The sequence below is a fragment of the Anser anser genome (genome assembly GCF_964211835.1).
Source record: "Anser anser genome assembly, contig: HAP1_SCAFFOLD_87, whole genome shotgun sequence".
NCBI lineage: Eukaryota > Metazoa > Chordata > Aves > Anseriformes > Anatidae > Anser > Anser anser.
In genome coordinates this window covers 56,467-77,687 of record NW_028153517.1, presented here as the reverse complement: position 1 = coordinate 77,687, position 21,221 = coordinate 56,467, and the positions used below count along the sequence as shown (strand labels likewise).

The window sequence follows — 21,221 nt, the reverse complement described above, 5'->3', positions numbered from 1 at the left end:
TTTTACTTTGCAAATGAAAGGTAAAGCTCTCAGGTGATCCCTGAAAAGCTCCACGAGGGAAGGAGTGACCTTATGTCCTTTAGTAAAATCTCCTTTGAAAAAGGTACTTCTGTTTCATTTTATCTCTTGGAAAGCCAGACAACTATCAGAAATCAAATATAGAAATGTCACAGTTGTGTGATCTTCTCAATGGAAGATAATAATGGACCTTTTGTAATTGCTTCTTGGACTGACAGTGTAAACTCTGTTTTGGCCAAGATGAGATTTATTTTCATCCATCCAGATATCTAAAAGGCACTAGGAAATAAACAATTGTATTTTCTGGGTATGAAGATAAAGAAAAAAAAAACACAAAAAAACACACCAACATATGAACACAAGGGAATGCAAAAAGAACAGATAAATATTAGTGCTGATAAACATTAGTGATGTTTCATAATGAACCAGAATGCCTTAATATTCTTCTGTGTTTTGATTGTTTTGTTATTTTTTCATGTACAAATCTAGGTGAGGACTACAGTGTAGCCTCATCAGATGTTGTCTTACTAGAAGGAGAAACAAGTAAAGCTGTGCCAATTTATATAATTAATGATATCAATCCTGAAGTTGAGGAGTCCTTTTATGTTCAGCTGCTGAATCAAACGACAGGAGGAGCCTTGCTTGGATCTTTGACGAGGGCAGTCATAACCATTGAGGCTTCTGATGACCCGTTTGGATCCTTTGGTAAATGAGTCTTATTTGCATATTTTCTCTTGTCCAGTAGCAATCTGCTGATTTGTGGGTGAGTTATTACTGGGCAATGGAATAAAAATTTTCAGAATACAAAAAGGGAAGTCTGGATGAACACAGTAAAGGACAAAATAAGATAAACTAAATTAAAACGTGTAAGTAAGGGCAAATGGTGCCCTTATATAGCGAAATTGAAGCATTCAGTCAACTTATATATCAAGATTTTGTGAGACGAAGGTGGATTTTGGAGTCTCCTAATGGGGATGGATTTTAATTTAATTTGTATTTTTTTATCTATTCTAAATGTTGCATTTCTGCAATAGCTTGAAGCTTAAGTTTACATGCCAAAACCTGTTTAGATAGTGCAGTGTCATTGTTTTACAAAATAATCAGGCAAAGCAGGTTTAAATATCTGGGGAAATTGGAAAGTACAAATATGACTTAAATTGCATTCTTGTATGTTCTGGTTGTTAGTTATTGTAGTTTTTCTTCTTTCTATCATTATCAGTAAAATGGATTGTGGACACTTTCCAAAAATAGTTTCATTACACAGGTTTTGAGAAAAAAATGGTAATTTCAAAAATTTAATGACATTTTAGAAATTTATCTTTTCTATTTATTTTTTCTATTTCAGTATTTCTGGTGTATGTTTTCCAGCCATTTTATTTGACTTACTCTTTCTCCCTTTAGTACCCTACTTTATTTCAGTTATTCCATTTTATCAGCAAAATGTAAAGGAAATTGACAAAAGTAAATAATTCCACATGGATAATTCATTAACTTCATTCTTAACAACTAAAGATTTTATACAAGAAAGACTTATATTTGAAACAATTTAGATGGAATATGTTGACACATTTTTTCCATACGTGACATAAAAAATGATAAAAAATTTCCTCACTGGGAAAAATTACCTTCTGACCGTCTTCTAAAAACTTAGATCATGGCTAGCCTTGAACAATGGATACGTTGGAATAAACTCTTGGGTGGGGGCTGAATTTTCATGCCAATTTTATTTGCAGATAAAATGATACTGAAAGTTCAATTTGAAGTTTAAACCTGATTAACATTTTTTTAATTGTGCAAATGAATGCAATCAAGTGAAATAAAATATATACTTCAGTAACTAGGATGGTGTTTTTATTTTAAATATTACTGTTAATGAAATACACCTCTTTGTGCTGCACTTCAGTGTTCCAGATGACCGAATTTACTGTGGAGGAGCCTGAATCTGGATCAGTACCCATAAATCTGCCAGTAATCCGCAATGCTGGGACACTTGGTAACGTTACTGTTGAGTGGGTTGCTACCATTGGTGGACACCCTGCTGATGAGGACTTGCAGGTTGCCTCAGGCAATATTACTTTTGCCCCTGGGGAAGCCTTTCAGATGCTACTATTGGAAATCCTGGCTGATGATGTTCCAGAAATAGAAGAAGTAAGTCAAGCACTTACATCTTCCTTGAAGATGGTATTAATTTTGACTTGTTCTAGAAATATGTATGATGGAAAACAAGAAATGTTCCGGCAGGAAGGTGCTATAATTTCATGTTATACTTTGCTTGTAATTATTGTTAGAAAAACCACAAATTGTCTAGCTGCATTACTTCTTTTTCTTTTCTTCTCTTTGAGATTGTCCGTGTAGAATTAACTCAGGCCTCCAATGGTGGTGCTATTGGGTTAGATGGCGTGGCAAGTATTATAATACCTGCCAATGATAATCCTTATGGCACAGTTTTCTTTCATCAATCCTTATATCGAGTTCAGGAGCCACTAGAAAGAAATTTGCTGGCAAACATAACAGTCAGGCGAAGGTTTGTATAATGTTTGCTTTATTTGTAATTACTATTTATTCTTCACTTTTGTTTTCACTATAATGTCAAATTTCATGCTCCTCTCATAAAAATATGTGCATCAATTCTTTGATCTGCCATCTCAATGTATTTTCATTTCAAACACATTGTTTTTGAAGTAGATGTCTGTGTATTACATAAATTACTTAAACGTAGTATACATTGAATACTTTGTAGTATACATTGTATACTTTGTATACATTTGTATACATTTGTATACATGTAGTATACATTGTATACATTGTATACAGTAGTATACATTGAATACGCTGAGTTTACATTGGCAATGTAAACTCAGCGTACACAGTGTACTATTCATTTTGTCCGTTTAATCATCAAATCATTTAAACCTGCATGGTAGCCTGTTCCTGTGATTTGAACAGGAGGACAAAATGGCCAGCCCTTACAGGATGAAAATAAGAGAAGGAAAACAGGTTTTATGCATGTGATCCTAGAGGAAGGATGATAAGTCTGGGTGTCACCGGCTTTTTCTTCCTTGCAAGTAAGGAGAGCTGCCAAGTCCTGAAGAAGACTAAGTTAACTCCTAGAACCAAATGTTTACAAATATGCATTCTTAACAGACTACTACCTAAGCTATAAATAATCAAACTTGCTATCCACAAAAAAATAAGATAACTCAGTTATTCTGGTACTAGTTTCAAAGGGAATGCATTTTGATGTGTTATTTGGAATTTTTCAGCAATTCAGAAAGGGTCAGTTGATTTTGTTCACTTCTATTATTAACCCAGAAACATGTAGAATATTAGACATCCTTTGTCAACTAACAGAACTTTATTTTATTATAATGTCTTTTAGTGAGGGAAGATTTGGTCAGCTGCAGATTTTCTACAGCACTTCTGAGACTGACGTTGTAGCTCTTGCTGTGGAGCAAGGTCAGGATATCCTGGCCTACTACGAGCCTCCTGTACAAGGAATTCCTGACAAACCATCCAAGACCAGAGTGAATGTGTCAGCAGCAAGTGACCCTGTGTATTCCTGTGCAGCTCAGTGCCTAAAAGAACAAGCATGTTCAGCCTTTACATTTTCCAGTGCCTCAGGGATTCCTCTCTGCCTTTGGCTGACGTCAGATATCAGCCCATTAACTAACAACACTTCAGGGTTCCGGACCTACAAGAAAAACGTTACCAGTGCATTCGCCCTCTTCAGCACACAAGCCATCGCTGGCAGTGATTATGAACCTGTTACAAGACAGTGGGCCATAATGCAGGAAGGGGAAGAGTCTGCAAATCTAACAGTTACCATACTGCCTGACAGCCTGCCAGAACTGGATGAGAGATTCACTATAACCCTTTTGAAAGCAGAACTGATGAACGTCTCAGCCAGCTCAAAAAACCAACCAACCATAGGACAGCCAAATACCTCCACAGTTATCATAATGATGAATGGAGACGCATTTGGAGTGTTTAAGATCTACAGTGTAAGTCCCAATGCAACAGAGAAAGGTCTGTATGTTGAAGTAGAGGAACGTCCTCAGACCAACGTGCAGCTAATGATACACAGAACAGAAGGCAGCCTGGGACAAGTGACAGTGGAATGGCGTGTCATTGGTGGGACTGCTACTCCAAACTTGGATTTTATAGGTGTCGGTGAGACTCTGGTGTTTGCTGAAGGTGAGACAAGCTCTCGTTTTGGCTTCTGTTTTGTAAAACTAAGAAAAAGAAAAAAGAACGTGACAAGTACACGATACTGTGGATGTTTTGACAACTGATATCTTCTTCTTAGGCTAAATTTTCCTGAATGCTAAGGATACACGTGCAAAAGAGTATGGTTGTTCATTAGCATGTAGCATTATCTTGCAGAACACACACAGTGGTAGCAAAGCACAATGAAATATCTAAGCACAATAAATACCTAAGGGTTTTTATTAAAGAAATATTGCAGTATAAATATTGCACTATAAAGATTTCCTTTACCACATAAGTAAGGATTAATAAAGTCGAAGATAGTTGTTACAGCAAGGATAATGGAAATGAGAATCAGGCCTAAGTGGTCTTTTGTTAGCCCTCGGTCACTACAGTACTAATTTTTCATGACATCTCTTTAAATTCTGAGATCATATTGTAACATAACAAAACATATTTAAACGTAACATAACAGAACATATTTAAAAGAATTGCAAACAGGACAAACAAGTCCCTCTCAGACATTACTTAAGTACCATGCAGCATGCTGTATTTTATGCTGTATTTTATTTTTTCAAAGTCTGAGTTAATCGAACTGATATTTTGAAAGCAATTTCCAGGTGCGTAGTAAAGATTCTAGTGTGCTAGCTTGATAAATCATCTGAATAGTAAGGCATGGCTGCTGGCAATGATTGTGAGGCTGACATGTAATTACATTACCAGTTATAAGTTTAGTAAAAACTGATTTTGAAGTATTTTGAAAGACAATCTAGCAGGAAATACATATGTATTCTGTAAATTGATATTCTAATGATCATAAAACACAGCTGGGTTATGCACACGCACTGAACAACAGGATTGTGTTGTAAATTTTAATGGATATATAGCGACTAGAGATTAACGGTGTTTGCTGCTTACATTATTATTCTTTGATAGTCCCAAAGGCAAGGAACTAACAAAATGTCATCCCATTTCAATGCATTCCCTGGCTCAGTAAATGTACTCATATTGAATGTACACCCTTGTGTAAATGGTTCATCGGAGAGCTTAGCACCTGGCAATTTATTTTTTTTTCAAGAATGATATTCCCCTTTTCTAAGTTAAATTTTAAAGTCATAGAATTTGTAATGAAAATAAAGAATTCTAGGCACTCCGAAATAATTCCTATATAATTAATTTCTACATAGTATATTTAATGATGTGATCGTTTTATTGGCTTAATGTGACTGATCAATAGTAATTAGATAAAATTTCATAATGACATTCACTGACTTCCAGAAAGGTAAATAAGTTTGTTTCATGCAATTTTAATATATTTTATGTATTTAATTATTTTCAAAATGAGATGATTGAGTCTTTTTACAAGGTGGTTTCCAAGTGGACACACGGTTGTATACGTTCTTCTCCTTGTAGGTGAAACAAAGATGATGGTCACGCTGCCCATTATAGATGATCCAGAGCCAGAGGATGATGAAAGTATTGAAATCAGCCTGGTCCATACTGAAGGAGGGAGTCGAATTTTGCCCAGTTTTGACACTGTCACAGTGATTATTCTGGCAAGTGACAATGTGGCAGGAATTATAAGCTTCCATACAGCCTCAAGATCTGTTATTGGTTGTGAAGGTGTGTTCTTTGTGTTGACCACGCTCAAATTTTAATGCCAGTTTCCATCTTTGTGCTTTCAGTTGATAATGACTCACAATGATTGTGTTTCACTGTTCAGAGAACACCAGCAAGAAGTGAATATCCACATACCTGACATGTACTTTGAACTCTTGCAAGCATTCATAGAATCACAGAATGCTTAAGGTTGGAAGGGGCCTCTGGAGGTCATCTGGTCCTTTCCCCCTCAAGCAGGGCCACCTAGAGCAGGTTGCTCAGGACCATGTCCAGGCTTTTGAGTATCTCCAAGGAGGGAGACCCCACAATCTCTCTGGGCAACCTGTGCCAGTGCTCCCACACAGCACAAAAGTGCTGTCTGATATTCAGAGGGAACCTCTTGTGCTCCAGTTTGTGCCCGCTGCCTCTTGTCCTGTCCCTGGGCACCACTGACACGAGCCTGGCTCTGTCCTGTTCCACCCTCCCTTCAGGTATTGAAGGACACTGATGAGATCCCCCTGAGCCTCCCCTTCTCCAGGCTGAGCAGTCTCAGCTCTCACAGCCTCTCTTCCCTTCCCTTGATCACCTCGGTGTCCCTCTGTTGGAGTCTTCCCAGTACGTTTAGGTCTGTCTTGCACTGGGGAGCCCAGAGCTGGACCCAGTGCTCCAGGTGCAGCCTCACCAGTGCAGAGTAGAGGGGAAGGATAGCTCTCTCAGCCTGCTAGGGATACTTGGCCTAATTCAGCCCAGAATGCCATCAGCCTTCTTAGTAACAAGGCATGTTGCTGGCTCCTGCCCAGTGCAGTGTCCAGCAGGACCCCAAGCCCTTTCTGTCAAGCTGCTCTCCATCAGGGTGCACGCCCTGGTGCCTGGGGCTGCTCCCCGCCAGGGGCAGGACTCTGCCCTTCTCTTTGTTGGCCTGCACGAGGCTCCTGCCAGCCCACTTCATGACTGCCAACATACACACACCTAATAGTCATAAGCAAATCAGATCTATCAGCGACTTACAAAGAATTTAAAATATTCTAGAAAACATTCCTGCAGAAACACTAGGGTAACATCTTCCCTTTGTCTGTCCCATGAACCTGATGTTTTTTTATGGCAGATGATTTGGGAAGTAGCAATTATAAGAGAAAGCAAACATTTGAGAAAGAACAATAATAATTTGGTATGTACTAAACATTTCTACTATTGTTTTAAAGAATACACGGCATGTTTCATCTACAGTTTGATGCAGTTTTGCATAGGATGATAATAGTACTGGTGGTGATTGCTTTAGGTGGCCTTTGATGGAATCTCAGTGTATTGCAGTATCACGTTTCTCTGATGTTTGAACTGATGGGCAGGGAAAGTTCACAAAACAGGAACTTGTCCCCTAATGTGTGCACTACATTTTCTGTTTGAAGAAAAATGGCTTTCTCAACCAAAGGTTTTTTGTTTTGTTTTCCCAACATGAAAGGGCATCATAACCTTTGGTTTTTTATCTAGGTATGGTTTGTGTTAATTCTGTGCCAAGCCAGATGTGATATGATTAGCTAAGAAGAGCTGTTAATGAGCACAAGGAATTAATAAAAACTGTCTCAGTCCCAAAGTCCCTGAATACTTTCAACTGGTTAAATGTTATTCATAGCATGCTACCAAATGCTGGCTGCTTGAAACTGAAGTACTTGGCTATAGTTCTATTATTATATATAGTTATTATTATATTATTTTTCCAGGTTGTGAAAAGAAATAGTTCATTGCCTTCCAGCCAGAAACAAAACAAGTGAACTAAGTGTCTTTGATTAAAAAAAAAAAGAGAGAGAAAAAGGGAGAAATAGAGAAAGAGCAAAAGAGCTAAGGCATTTAGATTATTTTAGTTTGTCAAAATATTTTTTTCATTCGAAAGCAAAATTTACCAGACATAAATCCAAATATCATTACTTTTACAGTTATTGTGTTATTGAAAATTTTCTGTTAAGTGAATACATTTTGTTTTCACAATGTGCATGTTATTTTTTACCTTATTGAGGATAAGTGTAGTATTTTTTATTGGACAGGGGTCTGCGACAGTTGTGTAACTGTATTACAAGAAAATGCACTGCAGTAGCTTAAAGTAATGAGGAAGAGGAGAGCGGCTGATGCTCCCTTCTTCACAGCGATAAATACCCACCTCTTTGTTTCTCTATGTAAGAGATGCATCACTTATTAAGTCACAATGTAGAAATGTAAAAGTATGGATAAGGATTAAATATTAAAAAAAATATTGAATTTAGCCTAATAACACTTTCAATCTTCAGAAATCAATTAGTGTTCATATTAGCATTTCTTCTGGATAGGAATACCAAAAAAATCTTGGTAAAGCTGGTAGGAAACATGGATCAGTAAATAACTACTTGGAATCTGTAATAATGACTTCAAGTTTCTTCTCAGTGTTTGGATTATAGTGGAACAGCTTTCTATATCATAAAGCATTTTTCCCAGTCTTCAATGAAAATTCATTATAACTTATAGAGATATATTGAAATAAGCTTTGCCTTATTTGTGTGTGTGTGTGTTTTCCCAATGGTACTAAACCATTGAAACCACTTTTCTTTTAAATCTTTATTTCTTTGTAATGGATATGCAAAATTCTCAAATAGAACATAGTGGATTGCAGTGCAGTGTTAAACACTGTAATGATTTAGCCTCAGAGGAACCTGTAAATTGGGAGTCTACCATCCAGATATTTGACTGTAGAAGTGGAATCCTTGTGATATCAATAAATTTTGAATTCCTTAATTTTCTTAGAAGCAACATGGACCAACTTAAGCCAAAGATGTCGACATCAATGTCGACATCAATGTTGACATCTCTGAGACTTAACTGAAGTTTGAAATGTTGGGGCTGAATAGCACATTTATGTATTTGAAAATGGGTGTAAACAGTTTTTGTATTACTTCTTTACAATATTAAATTTTATTTAAGTATATTAAGGGCTCTTGAAGTTAAGAATTCCTTTCTCTTTCATTGGTAGCCAATATACATGCATATCTCTGACTCTTCCTTACAAAAAATAAATGTAACTAGAAAATTTTCAGATTTTTCTTGCCAGTTTTAGCTGTACAATGCTGTACAATTCTGTAAGGTAATACAGTAGAATAGCAAGACAGCATCCTAAGTTGCTGCTCTCTAAATTGCATAATCAAAGGGACTAGTTGGGCAGCATAATGTTATTATAACATTATCTTATGTTTTGTTAATTCTTCAATAAGCAAAAGAAATCTCATGTATTGTTTTCAAAAATCTCAGAATTGTAGATTTCTGCATATTTCATGTCTCTGAAAGCCAATGCAGGACAAAATGTGCTGTTGAACTTAAATTCTGTGGACCTGAAAAATGCATATGAAATATGAATGCCATGTACCTACCTATTATAAATAACCATCTGTCCTCTATTGTGAATGTTTTGCAAAATATTGCCTACTGATCTATTCCATGTTGATATAACATGCTAATTTCACATGTCCACATTTAAAATATTTAATGGAAATTTTGTGAAAAACTTGTGAATATAAAACAATTTCCACATTTTACAAAGCCTACTAAGAGGTCTACTCTTTTTAATTAAAGTGCCTTTGGGGTTAAATGTTATAAATGTGCAAAATACCATAGTATTTGCTTCCTTTATATGCACATTGTCCAGCAATACTGATTACCTCTGAGATTATAAGAAATTATTAACATTTTCTGAATGTTTTGTTTTCTAACAGTGACCATATTTGTAAGTTCGAACTCACATAAATGGAACTTACAGATAATTATAAGCATTTTTTTCTGCATGCATTGAATAAAGTCACAAGACAGTGCAAATGTTCAGATAATGTGTATTCTTTCCAGGGAACTGTTGTAGAAAACTACTATTATTGTTGGTACATACAGTAGTTACTGTTTTGTACAGTTTACAGACTTGTATTGCTCTAATGTTTGCGCATGTTTTCATGAACATTCCCTTTCTAAGTTATTCATCTATACCAAGTTCCCTCATATGTTCATAATTATTTCCAAGTGTGAACTAAAAACAGAAAAAAAAAAACTAGAAGAGTTTAAGTTTAGGTTTTTCTTTTCAGCATTAAAAGTGAATGTGGTATATAACTACTGTGAAATTCAAACTGACAAAAATAGCAATATCTTTCAGGAAAAATACTTTAACTGTGTGATGCATGTTTTTGACCTCTCATTTTTATAACCAACATGTAGAAGAGGAGACCCTGAAACACTGCATCTTGTCCTTTATTCCTAGGAGAACAATTACAATTCCACATCGTAAGAACTCCTCCAGGACTGGGAAATGTTACTGTTGAGTGGAAGATAGTAGGACATAATGTAAAACAAAATTTTGCAAACTATTCTGGAATACTTTTTTTTCCTGAGGTAAGTCCATAAACAGTGATGTTGGCTACAGGAAAATAGTGTGATTAGAACTGATCTGAGAAAAAGTGTGCCTTTTCAACAGTCCTTCTTTCTTGGTTTGATTATTTAATTTCTCACTTTTTGACTTACAAACTGGAGGGAGCTTACAATTCTTGATACTTAACTCTTCTTAAAGAAATTGTTCAAAATACTTGTCATTATGATATCACTTGTGTTTTATAAAATAATGGCTAATCAATTTACCCTTAAAACAAATAGGGGACGTTGAATACAACATTGTATGTTGATCTGCTGGATGACCATATTCCTGAAGAAAAAGAAGAATACCAAGTCATCCTATACAACATCAAAACAGAAGGTAATGCAGAACTATAGCCAGCTACATCTTAAAAATACCATTTAATAATATAATATTTTTAATTTTATTATTTCATTTTGGAGGTATAGGACTGAGCAAACTGCAGCTGGTGCAAAGTACGCAAAGTTCATTAACATTTTATTGAAATAGGCTTGGTCCTTATGTATGTATATATAAATCCCACCGTGTCTCCACAAATACACTTAAATGGTTTTCAATCCTGATTTAACTCTGCCTATTTAATTCAATGGTTGTTTCTTCCCTTAATCTTAATGCAAACTGAGTTTACTAATATGTCATGGATAGAGTTGCCATGAAACATGCAGATATTTTTATCTTTTTAAACAATCTTGTCAAGCTGCAGACTTACTGATCTGTCCCTGAATTCAAGGTGGTCAGAATATTTTATTCTTGCCATTAAAATTATAGTGAGAAAAGAAGCCTTAAACTGCATCCGTTCTGAAATACCTTTTTTCAAACTGAAATTAATGTCCAAACACCAAACTAACTTGACATGGATTGTGTTGCTGCGAGGTGCCTTATCAACTTCCGAGAGTCACTGTGGCCCAACGGGATGAGCAAAATTATTCATCAAAGCAATAGTTGGAAAACATATCAGTTTATTGATGTAATGATTGTGAAGTGGAATATAGTTTTAAGCTTTTGGAGGTACTTCCTGGGAAAATGGTTTATTTCCTTTTAAAATATAGGGAAGTTGATATTTGGCACTGGCCTGTTAAGTTTTCTTATTTTTTAATACATTTTTGTGACTTTGTACTTGGTATGCATAAAATTTCTGTTTCTATTTGTTATAGAATGTAAGTATATATATGTGTGTAGGTCCCACACCATCCACATACTTCAGTGAGCTTTGGTTTCGTGGTATTTGCATGGCTACTGAACGTTATTTAAATGTAATATTAACAATAATGTAAGACAAAAATATTAGTTGCATAACACTTCATTCACTGCAGTCCACTGATTCTCTTGCAGGAGTTTCTTCTACAGGTGCTGCTGTTTTGGATAGTCAAGGATATGAAGCTGTTCTAACAGTAGAAGCTAGTGATGAACCACATGGAATTTTGAATTTTGCTTCCACATCCAGGGTGGTTTTAATCCCAGAAGAAAACAAAACAATTCAGCTTTTTATTAACAGAGAATTTGGATCTCTAGGTCTGTATAACAACTCCAAGAGAAAGGAAGTTTTGTTTTGCTTATCATTAGGCAAATAAAAGCCATGATAATGAAAGTTTGGAAAAATCTTTGTTACAGTTGGTATTTTTTTCAGAACTTCTAAGCTTCTTTCTGCAGACTTGGAAACTAAATATTACTTATTACTAGAGTCATAATCCTCATTAATACAGCAAGGGATCTGAAAGCTGTAACAATCAGGTGGCTATTAAGGTTACCATATTTTTGTCTAATGAGTCTGTCTCAAAGCATTAGTCTCTTCAGAAAAAATAAAAAACATGAGAAAAGTGACATGTACACACATCCCACATATTTTTTCTCTGAATTTCAGGAAGTCAGCACCTTAGGAATGTCACATGGAAAAAGTTGTGTCCAGACCATTGAATTCAATTTATGTCTCCTCTGACAATTTCTGATTCCTCTTTGAATCAATTTATCCATTAACATCCTTTAAACTATATAGTATTCAATTCTACAATACAATAGTGTGCTTCATGAAAAAAAAAAATGAATCTTGTGTTTGTTGCCTGAAAATAGCAACTTATGTTGTGAGAAAACATGTATAATAATTTCCTATTTGCCTTTTTGGACTATATTTACACCTCGGTGATAATCTGGCTGTTTCTTTTGCCATACTTGTTTTGAAATGAAGTAACATTTACAGTGCTTTTCAAGATCTGGAGACACCAGAGAGTTTTAGAGACATTTTAATGACACTATTTTTCCATTTATTTTTTAATACCAGTCCATACTCTAGTGTACTCTTTGAACACTATTCAGTAAACTAATGTTTTAAGATAATTGTTCATAGTAAGTGCAAGATCTCTCACTGAATTAAAATAAGCATCGTTACTTATTTATTAATTAGGACTCTTTTATCTCTTACATTTTATTTCATATAGAGCAGCTTTTAATTTCATCTATCATTTTATTTCAGGTTCATACTCCTTATGTTTGCCACTTGACTTACCCTACCAGATTAGCGAGAGGTGGCTTTATTCTCAAAACTATAATGTATAACTTTTCTGCTTGGTAATATTTATCCATGTGTCCCCTAATTTTGTTCTCTATTGAAGTTTGTCAATCTACCCAGGAAAGTATCTAGATTTATTAATCTGTGTTTCCCAGCACTGTCTTTAGAGCCTTTCTTAGATATCTGTCATTCCCAAAAAGTGTCCTTGTTGCAAAAACTCATATTAATGGTACATGAGATGTCCCAGTTAGTCTTTCAGCAATTTCATATTTATGGTCCACAGAACTTCAAATTTCTGGATGCATTTGGACCCAATGATTTTTGAGTCCTATGCAGACAGACAAGTCAGCAAAGGTCAAATTGAAGGCATATTGATAACGGTAACAAAGGTACACTAGCTCCAATGTACTTTGGATAACTCTTTTAATCCTTCTGTTTTGCAGTTAGTCTTTTTATTTTGTGGATGAGAATTTGATCTCTTGTCTTTATCCATTCCAGTGAACATTATATAAGAACTGAAAAACAATTTTTTTTTCTTTTTTTTTTTCTCCTCACAAATTAAACAGGTACTATCAATGTTACTTATGCCACAGTTACAGGATTGCTCACTGTAAGTAATCAGACAGAAGAGACTGTGGCTGAACCAGGAGCTGATTATGTACCTGCTTCTGGCTCACTGATTTTAGAAGAAGGAGAAACATCAGTTGCCATAAATATTACTATTCTAGAGGTAACCTCTAAACCCTTTAATTCTGTACTTTTCTGTATGATTTCAAAAGGGTAATATTTTGGGAACTAAAGCTTGCAGCCATTATTTGAAGCCCTGTGTTATATTTCACTATCATTTAGAAAGATGGTTTCAATCTTAATATTAAAATCACAAGGGATCAAATAGTCACAGAAAGCAGCTCTACCTCTGTCTAAAGGTAATAAAGTTGTCTCATTAAAACTTTACCAACTATCTAGTAGTATTTAGAACAGTGTGCTTCATGGCTGGCTACAGGCTCATACTTTTTCATTGCTGGAGATACATGCCTCTAAAATCGGTCAGTAATTTATTTGCAAGAATAGTTTAGCGTCACCACAGGATCTTTTTCATGATATATAATGTCTTACTTAATTCTTCCACGATAATCAGTTTCAGACCCAATAAAATTATTTCAGGAAAACAGAAAAATGAATTCTAGTGTCACAGTAATATTAGAGACTTGTTGTGTGATCCTTTTTGGTGACTTCTGTGGAAGTTTCTTAAAGGACAATGAGAAGAGGATGTACTGTATTTGTGTTTTGCAGGATGATATACCAGAGGTGCAAGAATTCTTCTTGGTTAATTTAACTTCAGTGGAACTCATCATGAACCATTCAACGTCATCCCCACCTAAGCTAGGTAAAAACATCTTATAGCAAATTATTTTTACTTTTCCTTTTTAATGGTTTATATTATATTACCTTGGGAGATTACCATTATTCCTCTTACTTACCAACTATGCTGAGATGAGACATGGTTATTTAGAAGAAACATCATAGAATATGAAATAGATTTATTATTACACTTAATCTCTTGCTTTTTAAACTCTGGGAAAATTTAAATTAATTTTCGTAGAGGAGTTAGTAATTATCAGTTGGAAAGGACAATTATTTGAAAAGTTTATTGGTGATTTTTTCATCTGATTTTCATTTACAAACTACAAAATGGAAAAAAAAAGTAAAAAAAAAACTTTATGTGGCTACTCTGCTCACTCTTTTAAAAAAGTCTGTTTTTATTCTTTTATCACTTTTAGGAAACATATTTTATGGTTTTCCTACTCTTGCAATGATCTTTATTATTTGCTTAGTCTGCTTCTCATTTTGCTTCTTCAGAATTCAGTAGAATAGTAGTCATTAGCTTTAAGAACTGTTGGATTATCCTGTGGTACTAAAGACTAGTTATATAATGTCAGACATCTTCTTTGACTCTTTTCCCTTTTCTTTGCATGCTTATAGAAGTGACTGAGTTAATTCGTTACAGATTGAAAGGTAACTTGCAAGACTCATTGCTGATTTGTGAATAGTTGAGTCTAAAATATGAAAGGAGTAGCATATAAGAATGAAAGATTCATCCAAACTAAACAGTGTTGTATAGTCTCACTTTCTCTTTGGCTGTCTCCTTGAACCATGACCATTTAACACTGATGTGACACTGCATTGGGTCAGCTTTACTTACAATGAGAAAATAATAGTTTTAAGTCATAAGGAAAAAATGTGTTCACATAACATGTCAGTGAATTCTTCTGGTAGAAGAAATAGCCTGACTCAAATACGTGTGTCCGCGTGTGTGTCTGTGAGCAAACTCTTACAGATCCTGGGTGAACAGATCTGACTTCAGGGTGACATGAGAAAATGCAGGAGTGAAGCAGAAATGTCTCTGATTGCCATTACTCCCTCAGGATTTGTAAACCTCAGTAACACTTCTGTTGTCTGTGTAGAGCTATTGCTCATCGTCATCTCTACCTCATAGTGACAGGCTTAGATTCATGGCAATAATCTTCTACTTTTGTTCAGTTTTATCTGAATTGATGGAAAAATGTATATGGATCTAAACATAATATACTTATGGCAGACTCGGTGAAGTCAATTTGGTTTTAGAAAGTAAGTTGAAGTTTATAAAAAGTAAACAAGTAAGTTAAGGTAGTTGTGTGGTGCGGTTGTCTGAAAAACAACAACCTATTTTCTGAGAAGTATTAAGTTTTGACTGTAAAGTTCTGGTCTCTGAAGTTAGTAGACTTTTCTGACATTAACCTATTATTTGGTGTTTTTCACACTGCAGTGTATTCAATTACGATTTCAGGCTAATTGTAAATACCTGTATGTCTTTATGGAGCAGTAGAATATTACAGTATGTGAACACCCCACAAATAAATTAATAGTTGTGTATTTGTAGTGAAATCTGAGGTGTGCCATTAGAATGTATGATGAGGCACTGAAGCACAAATAGAAGATGAAATGCTGAATCATTTATTATTCTTCCTCATTGTCTTTCTCATACTCAGAATGGCAAATGCAAAATATTGAATGTCATTGTAATAAACACTTATAGTGAAGACAAATTAAGATTCCATCGCAAATCTAGACTTTATTATTTTCTAATGTTTTATGTGCTGTTTAACTTTCTACATTTTCCTTAGTCTTTTTTTTTTTTATGCATTATTAAATATTACAGTGCTAATTCAAGACGCATTATTGCACTTCTAGTAGTAAGGACTCTTTCCAGTTATCTTGCCCACTCCCATTTTCTCCTACACATTTTTTGTAAAGACACTGTAATATTAGTACCGATTGAATAAATGCTTCTGTGATTCTTGAAAATCAAGAAAATTGATTTTATTGTTCTTTAATTTTTGTCTTTCTGTTTTGCCTTTTAGATGTGGAAGGTTTAGCTTCTCAAATTGTTATCGATGCTAATGATGGTGTAAGAGGAGTAATTGAATGGGAAGGTACCAAGTAAGTCTCATCTTCCTTGAAGAACTTACTGTGCCAATTAGTGATTGGTGTTGCCCATTTTCTTTCTAAAAGTAAAACTCCTGTTAAAAATAGGGCCATGTCTTTGAGATGGTAAAGTAATCATTCAATTCAGCTGAACTAGAAAGTGGGATTCCCACACTGAAAACAAAAATTCACTATTCATCTAATCAGAATTCTTTTACTTATTACTACTTTCACTGTTGTCCTTTTATATCACCAATTTGCCTAACCTCCCCAGCCTGCATCAACTCTTCCAGCCTCACCATTCATGTAAGCAAAAAACAAAACAAAACAAAACAAAAACCTCATGTTACTTAATTCAATTTAGATAAGAGAAAAAAGGTAAAAAGGATGCGTTAGAGAACTATAATGTAGGGAATAATTCAGAGTGAAAATGTAATAAAAATGTACTATCTTTTTCAAAAGAACATAATCAGTGAACATTGAGAATTATTCTTTTTATTTTAGTTTTGAAGTTAGTGAATCTCATGGGAATCTGACAGTAATGGCTTACCGAAACAGAGGATCATATGGCAATGTGTCTGTATTTTTTTATGCCCAAAATTTGGAGGCCCAGCTGGGTTTGGATTTTAATGTAACCTCAAGGGTAAGAAGCAACTCTAAATCTAGTACTTTTTATTCTTTCAGCTTCCGTAAAAGAATATCTTCTTGATTATTCTGCAGAATGATCAGTAGTGATGCTAGATGTTTCAGCTTGTTTCAGTTGCTTTGGTAATCTAAATAGAATGAAATAAAAATATTCTTATTCTTACTATTTATTTCTTTTTTAAAAATATATTTTTTAATATAAAGCAAAATGTAAACTTTCAAACATCGATTTCAAATTTAATTTTGATTAGACATACAAACTTTTTCATAGACTATTTTTGCAACAGGACTTTCAAAATAAATTATTCTTTCTTGTCCTCATTCTGTAATGTGCTGAACCTTTATATTTCTGATTCAATCAGTTTATAAGGAACAGAGAATATGGCTCTTCCTATGCTTTCCCTTCCTTCCTATTTCACAGAATTCTGTTTACCGTAGTCAAAAATTTCTGTGTGATATTAACTGATGTAAGTATTCGGTGCTTTATGTGTTTCAACGCTAGACTCTTTTTTTTGCTGATGGAGAAAGGCATAAATCTGTTGATGTCATGATTTTTGATGATGAGATTCCTGAAGGTGATGAGAAGTTCCAGTTAATTTTAACAAATCCATCTCTGGGGCTGGAATTAGGGGAGAACACAACAGGTAAAACTTAGTTTTAATGTTCCATTTCTTTAGAATTCTGTGGCACACATTTTAATTCCACTTTTCTGAATAATCATATTTCAGAAAGCACCATTGTCCTGCTATGGTGAATCTTTATACTCCTTTGGAAGGTTCTGAAACATCCCTGTGAAATCTGTGCAATTAAAAAGTTTATATGTAAAGCAATGAATCAGAAAGCACGAAGATGAGTTTTTCAATGTGTACTACCTCACTGAACTGAGGTCTTTTTAGAGAGTTCATAATCCTTTTCTAGGAGAGACTATATTCTTCCTGTCTAGAGATCTTCCTAGTTAAAGTGAAATGCCTTCCCATTCTCTTCAGGTAATGTCATGGACACATAAGCATTATATACACACTAAAGGAAGAATGTATTTGTGTTTATGTTATGTATTATGTTACTATATATGTATATTTATATTTTACTATGTTAACCAAAGAATATTTTCATTATTTCTTTTTCAAAAGCTACAATTACTATACTTGCCAATGATGATGGCCATGGAGTTTTGTCATTCAATAACAGCAATCACTTCTTTCTGAGAGAGCAAACATCTATCCATTTGATGGAAAGTGTTGCAGTATTGAATATTATCAGAGAACCACCTCAGGGAATATTTGGCACTGTGACTGTTCAGTATCTTGTAAGTGAGATTAACTCTTCAGAGGCAACAATGGATTTGACCCCTTCTCAAGGATATATTGTGCTCGAAGAGGGAGTCAGGTTCAAGGTAATATGCTAGTTATTACCAGAGAAGTCTAGGAAGCTTTTTTTTTGGAAATATTGGAAAGATTTCAGAAATGTCTGTGCTTTATCTTCTGTTTATTTTTTCTACTTCTTTCATTCATAAAGTGAATTGAGTCATGAGCTGTGACTGATTTCCTGTTATTATCTGATGTGGAAGTGTGTGAAAATTAAATGGGCTCATCTTTAGGTGTTTCTTAGTTTGTAAGGGTTGAGGTAAATTGAAAACAGTACACTATAGATAACGTTCATGTGTGCTTTGGAACAGTTCTTTTTATGTAGTCAATCTATAGCTGAAATGCAAACTTACTTTAAATTAAAGTGATAATTTGCAAGCCTAATAGTTAAGATCAAAGTAAAAATCCCATTCTGTGATTTAACATTTTAGTTAGTCTGAACTAAACAGAATGTGCTGCAACAAATACAAAAAGTAGAACAGTTGTCTGTCTTAGGATTGGAAAATAACTTAAGTATTAAGCTCACTGCCTCTATACTGTCCTCACAAGAATGTCAGCTACAAAATGAACTAGCTTAAGTTTGTGAATCCTGACTCTTCTAAGGTTTAATCACAATTCGATTTATTTATTTTTGCCAGTAAAGCTGGTGAAGCTAGTGTTAGCATATTACAGGCAATAGGATAGAAACTGAGACAAACTTTTCTTGGAAACACTGGTTTTCAATTTCTGGCCTTTAGATGCATTTGGAATCACAATGCAGCAGATCTATAAGAAGTTGGAGCCTTCTTAATATAGTTGGTAAATATGGTTTATTGTGGAAATGAACAGAAATATAAAACATTGTAAATTTTGTATTATTTCCAAATGCATCATCACTAACTTTTTATTTTGTACAGCAAGGCTATGCGTACCTATGAAATTTTTTGCTTGTTTGAGTAGTGTGAAGGATGACAGTGAGCCCCAAATGAAAGTGAAGCACTTAGCTTTCTCTAGATTGCTCTTTGCTAGTTTGAGATTGCCTTTAGAAGACCTGATCTTCATCCACAGTGGTGTAGGAGAGGGAAAGAAGCATCGAGAGGAAAGAGTATTTCAAATCTCTCACTATTCTTGCTTTTTTTTTTCCTTTTCCTTTTCTTTCTTGACAGCACCAGTAGTGAGATTACCCTGTTTCCCTGAAGATAGCTTAGCTGCCAACTAAAATAAATTAAAACCAACTTAACTGATTACACTTATAGCTGTGTTGTGAGTATAAACTACCCAAAAATGTATGGAATAAATAGAGAACAAAAGTATGAAATTAGGATCAAAAACTTCAGAGGATCATAGGATGAGAAAAGAAAGAAAAGAGAACAACAACAACGAAAAGTGAATATGCTCATCTTAGTGTTGCACCAATGGAGGCCACTAGATGGATGGCTTTAGAACCTCAGTCTGAACTCAGTCTGAGCTTGCCTCAATTCTGTCCTCTCCAGCTTCATGAGCTGCTCTTCTCCTGCTATGCTATCCAAAGCCTTATAGTGAAATAAATTTAAAAAAAAGGTAGCACATTCTGATAGAGCTGTGTCATCATCTGTTATCATGTCTCAATAACATTGTATGCTTGTTTTGTTATCAGACGCTGCATATTTCTGCGGTACTAGATGAAGAACCAGAAATGGATGAGCACTTCATTGTCACCCTGTTCAATCCAACTGGAGGAGCCAGACTAGGCACGAGAGTGGAAACTATGATTACAATATTACAAAACCAGGCTCCACTAGGGCTTTTCAGCATCTATACAGTTGGAAATAGGTACTTTACACTGATCAGTAAAAAGGAGATAGTTGCTCATACTCCAAAGAGATAATATTTCTCTACAATTTTGTTTTTGATGGATCGCATTAAAGAAATTCAGCAACCCAATTTGTAAATCTGTAACTTTGAAAGGTATTGTGAAATACTATTACTGCTAAACAAAAGAGTAGAAAAATGCATAAAAAGGACTATTCATAATCCAAAATTTCAATTTATTTATTATTATTTTTCTTTATAAACTAATACTTCACTAGTGCCTACATATTCCACTGATAGTATTCCATGTTAAAAGTTCCAAACCTCATATCAGTGTCCAGGAAGTCATACGTTTTATAATTTACTTTCATTTTTAAACCTGTAAAAAATATACTTTCACTGAAGGCTGTTTTTCAGAAGCAAGTGACACATATGGACTGCCATTTTTAAAAACCATTCAGCTGAAACCATACAGATTAAATAAATTTACTATTTAAATAAAAAATGTATGTATGCTATTTTATTAATACATTGATATTTAGAGTTAATAATTTATATTAATATTTAATAATAATATTATCTAAACATTTATTACGTGAATTTAATATACTTAAATTTCAGTCTGTTTAAAGATTTTGTTGAATTGCCTATGATTTTGCATGATTGTAGTAAGGATCATTGGGAAACCCTAATTAATGTAGCTACCAGTCCATCAGATACTGAAACCTGTTATTAATATTTTCTTTTTATTTCTGTTGTATATTCTGCATCTGGAATTGTACAGTAAAAATCTTATTTTTATTACAGCAATGAATATACTATAAAATAATTTTTTCCTTATTTTTATGATTCTCACATTTAGGACAAATTTCATCATAATTGAAGAAGCCAACACTACAGCTTATTTGAAAGTTTCACGGAGTAATGGGCTTAACGTTTCTGTGAGCGTTGAGTGGGAGACATCATCAGATACTGCATTTGGCATCAGTACGTTCACTTTACAGAGAATGTCCACTGCTTTTGTAGAAGTGGAGATAGTAAGAGAGTAGCCAAGCATACAGGAGATGTAGCTTGGGAATGTAAATTCAAGTATTCAGACACAATTCAGTTAATATTTTCCTATGTAAGATTTAGTAGATAAAATACTTTAGCTGCTTAAGAATCACCTTGTCATCAGCCACTTCTGCCAGTTTCAGTAATCTCTATTTCTGTCTTTGCTGCTAATATGAACATTATTGTC

General features: G+C 34.4%; 1 protein-coding gene across 1 annotated transcript in view; it reads left to right on the top strand.

The window, feature by feature from the left end:
- The window catches only part of LOC310892003 (adhesion G-protein coupled receptor V1-like), a gene marked incomplete at its 5' end in the record, with an annotated part of 72,441 nt that extends 51,346 nt beyond the window's left edge, over positions 1 to 21,095 (top strand). Inside the window, 16 exons of the mRNA XM_083854194.1 lie at positions 508 to 723; positions 1,922 to 2,166; positions 2,361 to 2,542; positions 3,398 to 4,212; positions 5,638 to 5,847; positions 10,085 to 10,215; positions 10,474 to 10,573; positions 11,567 to 11,746; positions 13,304 to 13,467; positions 14,031 to 14,124; positions 16,139 to 16,217; positions 16,707 to 16,845; positions 17,350 to 17,491; positions 17,978 to 18,240; positions 19,827 to 20,002; positions 20,844 to 21,095. Coding sequence (XP_083710320.1) covers positions 508 to 723; positions 1,922 to 2,166; positions 2,361 to 2,542; positions 3,398 to 4,212; positions 5,638 to 5,847; positions 10,085 to 10,215; positions 10,474 to 10,573; positions 11,567 to 11,746; positions 13,304 to 13,467; positions 14,031 to 14,124; positions 16,139 to 16,217; positions 16,707 to 16,845; positions 17,350 to 17,491; positions 17,978 to 18,240; positions 19,827 to 20,002; positions 20,844 to 21,030 — 3,323 coding nt within the window. The 3' untranslated portion in view covers positions 21,031 to 21,095. The remainder of the gene's footprint in view (positions 1 to 507; positions 724 to 1,921; positions 2,167 to 2,360; positions 2,543 to 3,397; positions 4,213 to 5,637; positions 5,848 to 10,084; positions 10,216 to 10,473; positions 10,574 to 11,566; positions 11,747 to 13,303; positions 13,468 to 14,030; positions 14,125 to 16,138; positions 16,218 to 16,706; positions 16,846 to 17,349; positions 17,492 to 17,977; positions 18,241 to 19,826; positions 20,003 to 20,843) is intronic.
- Positions 21,096 to 21,221: the final 126 nt, after the last annotated feature.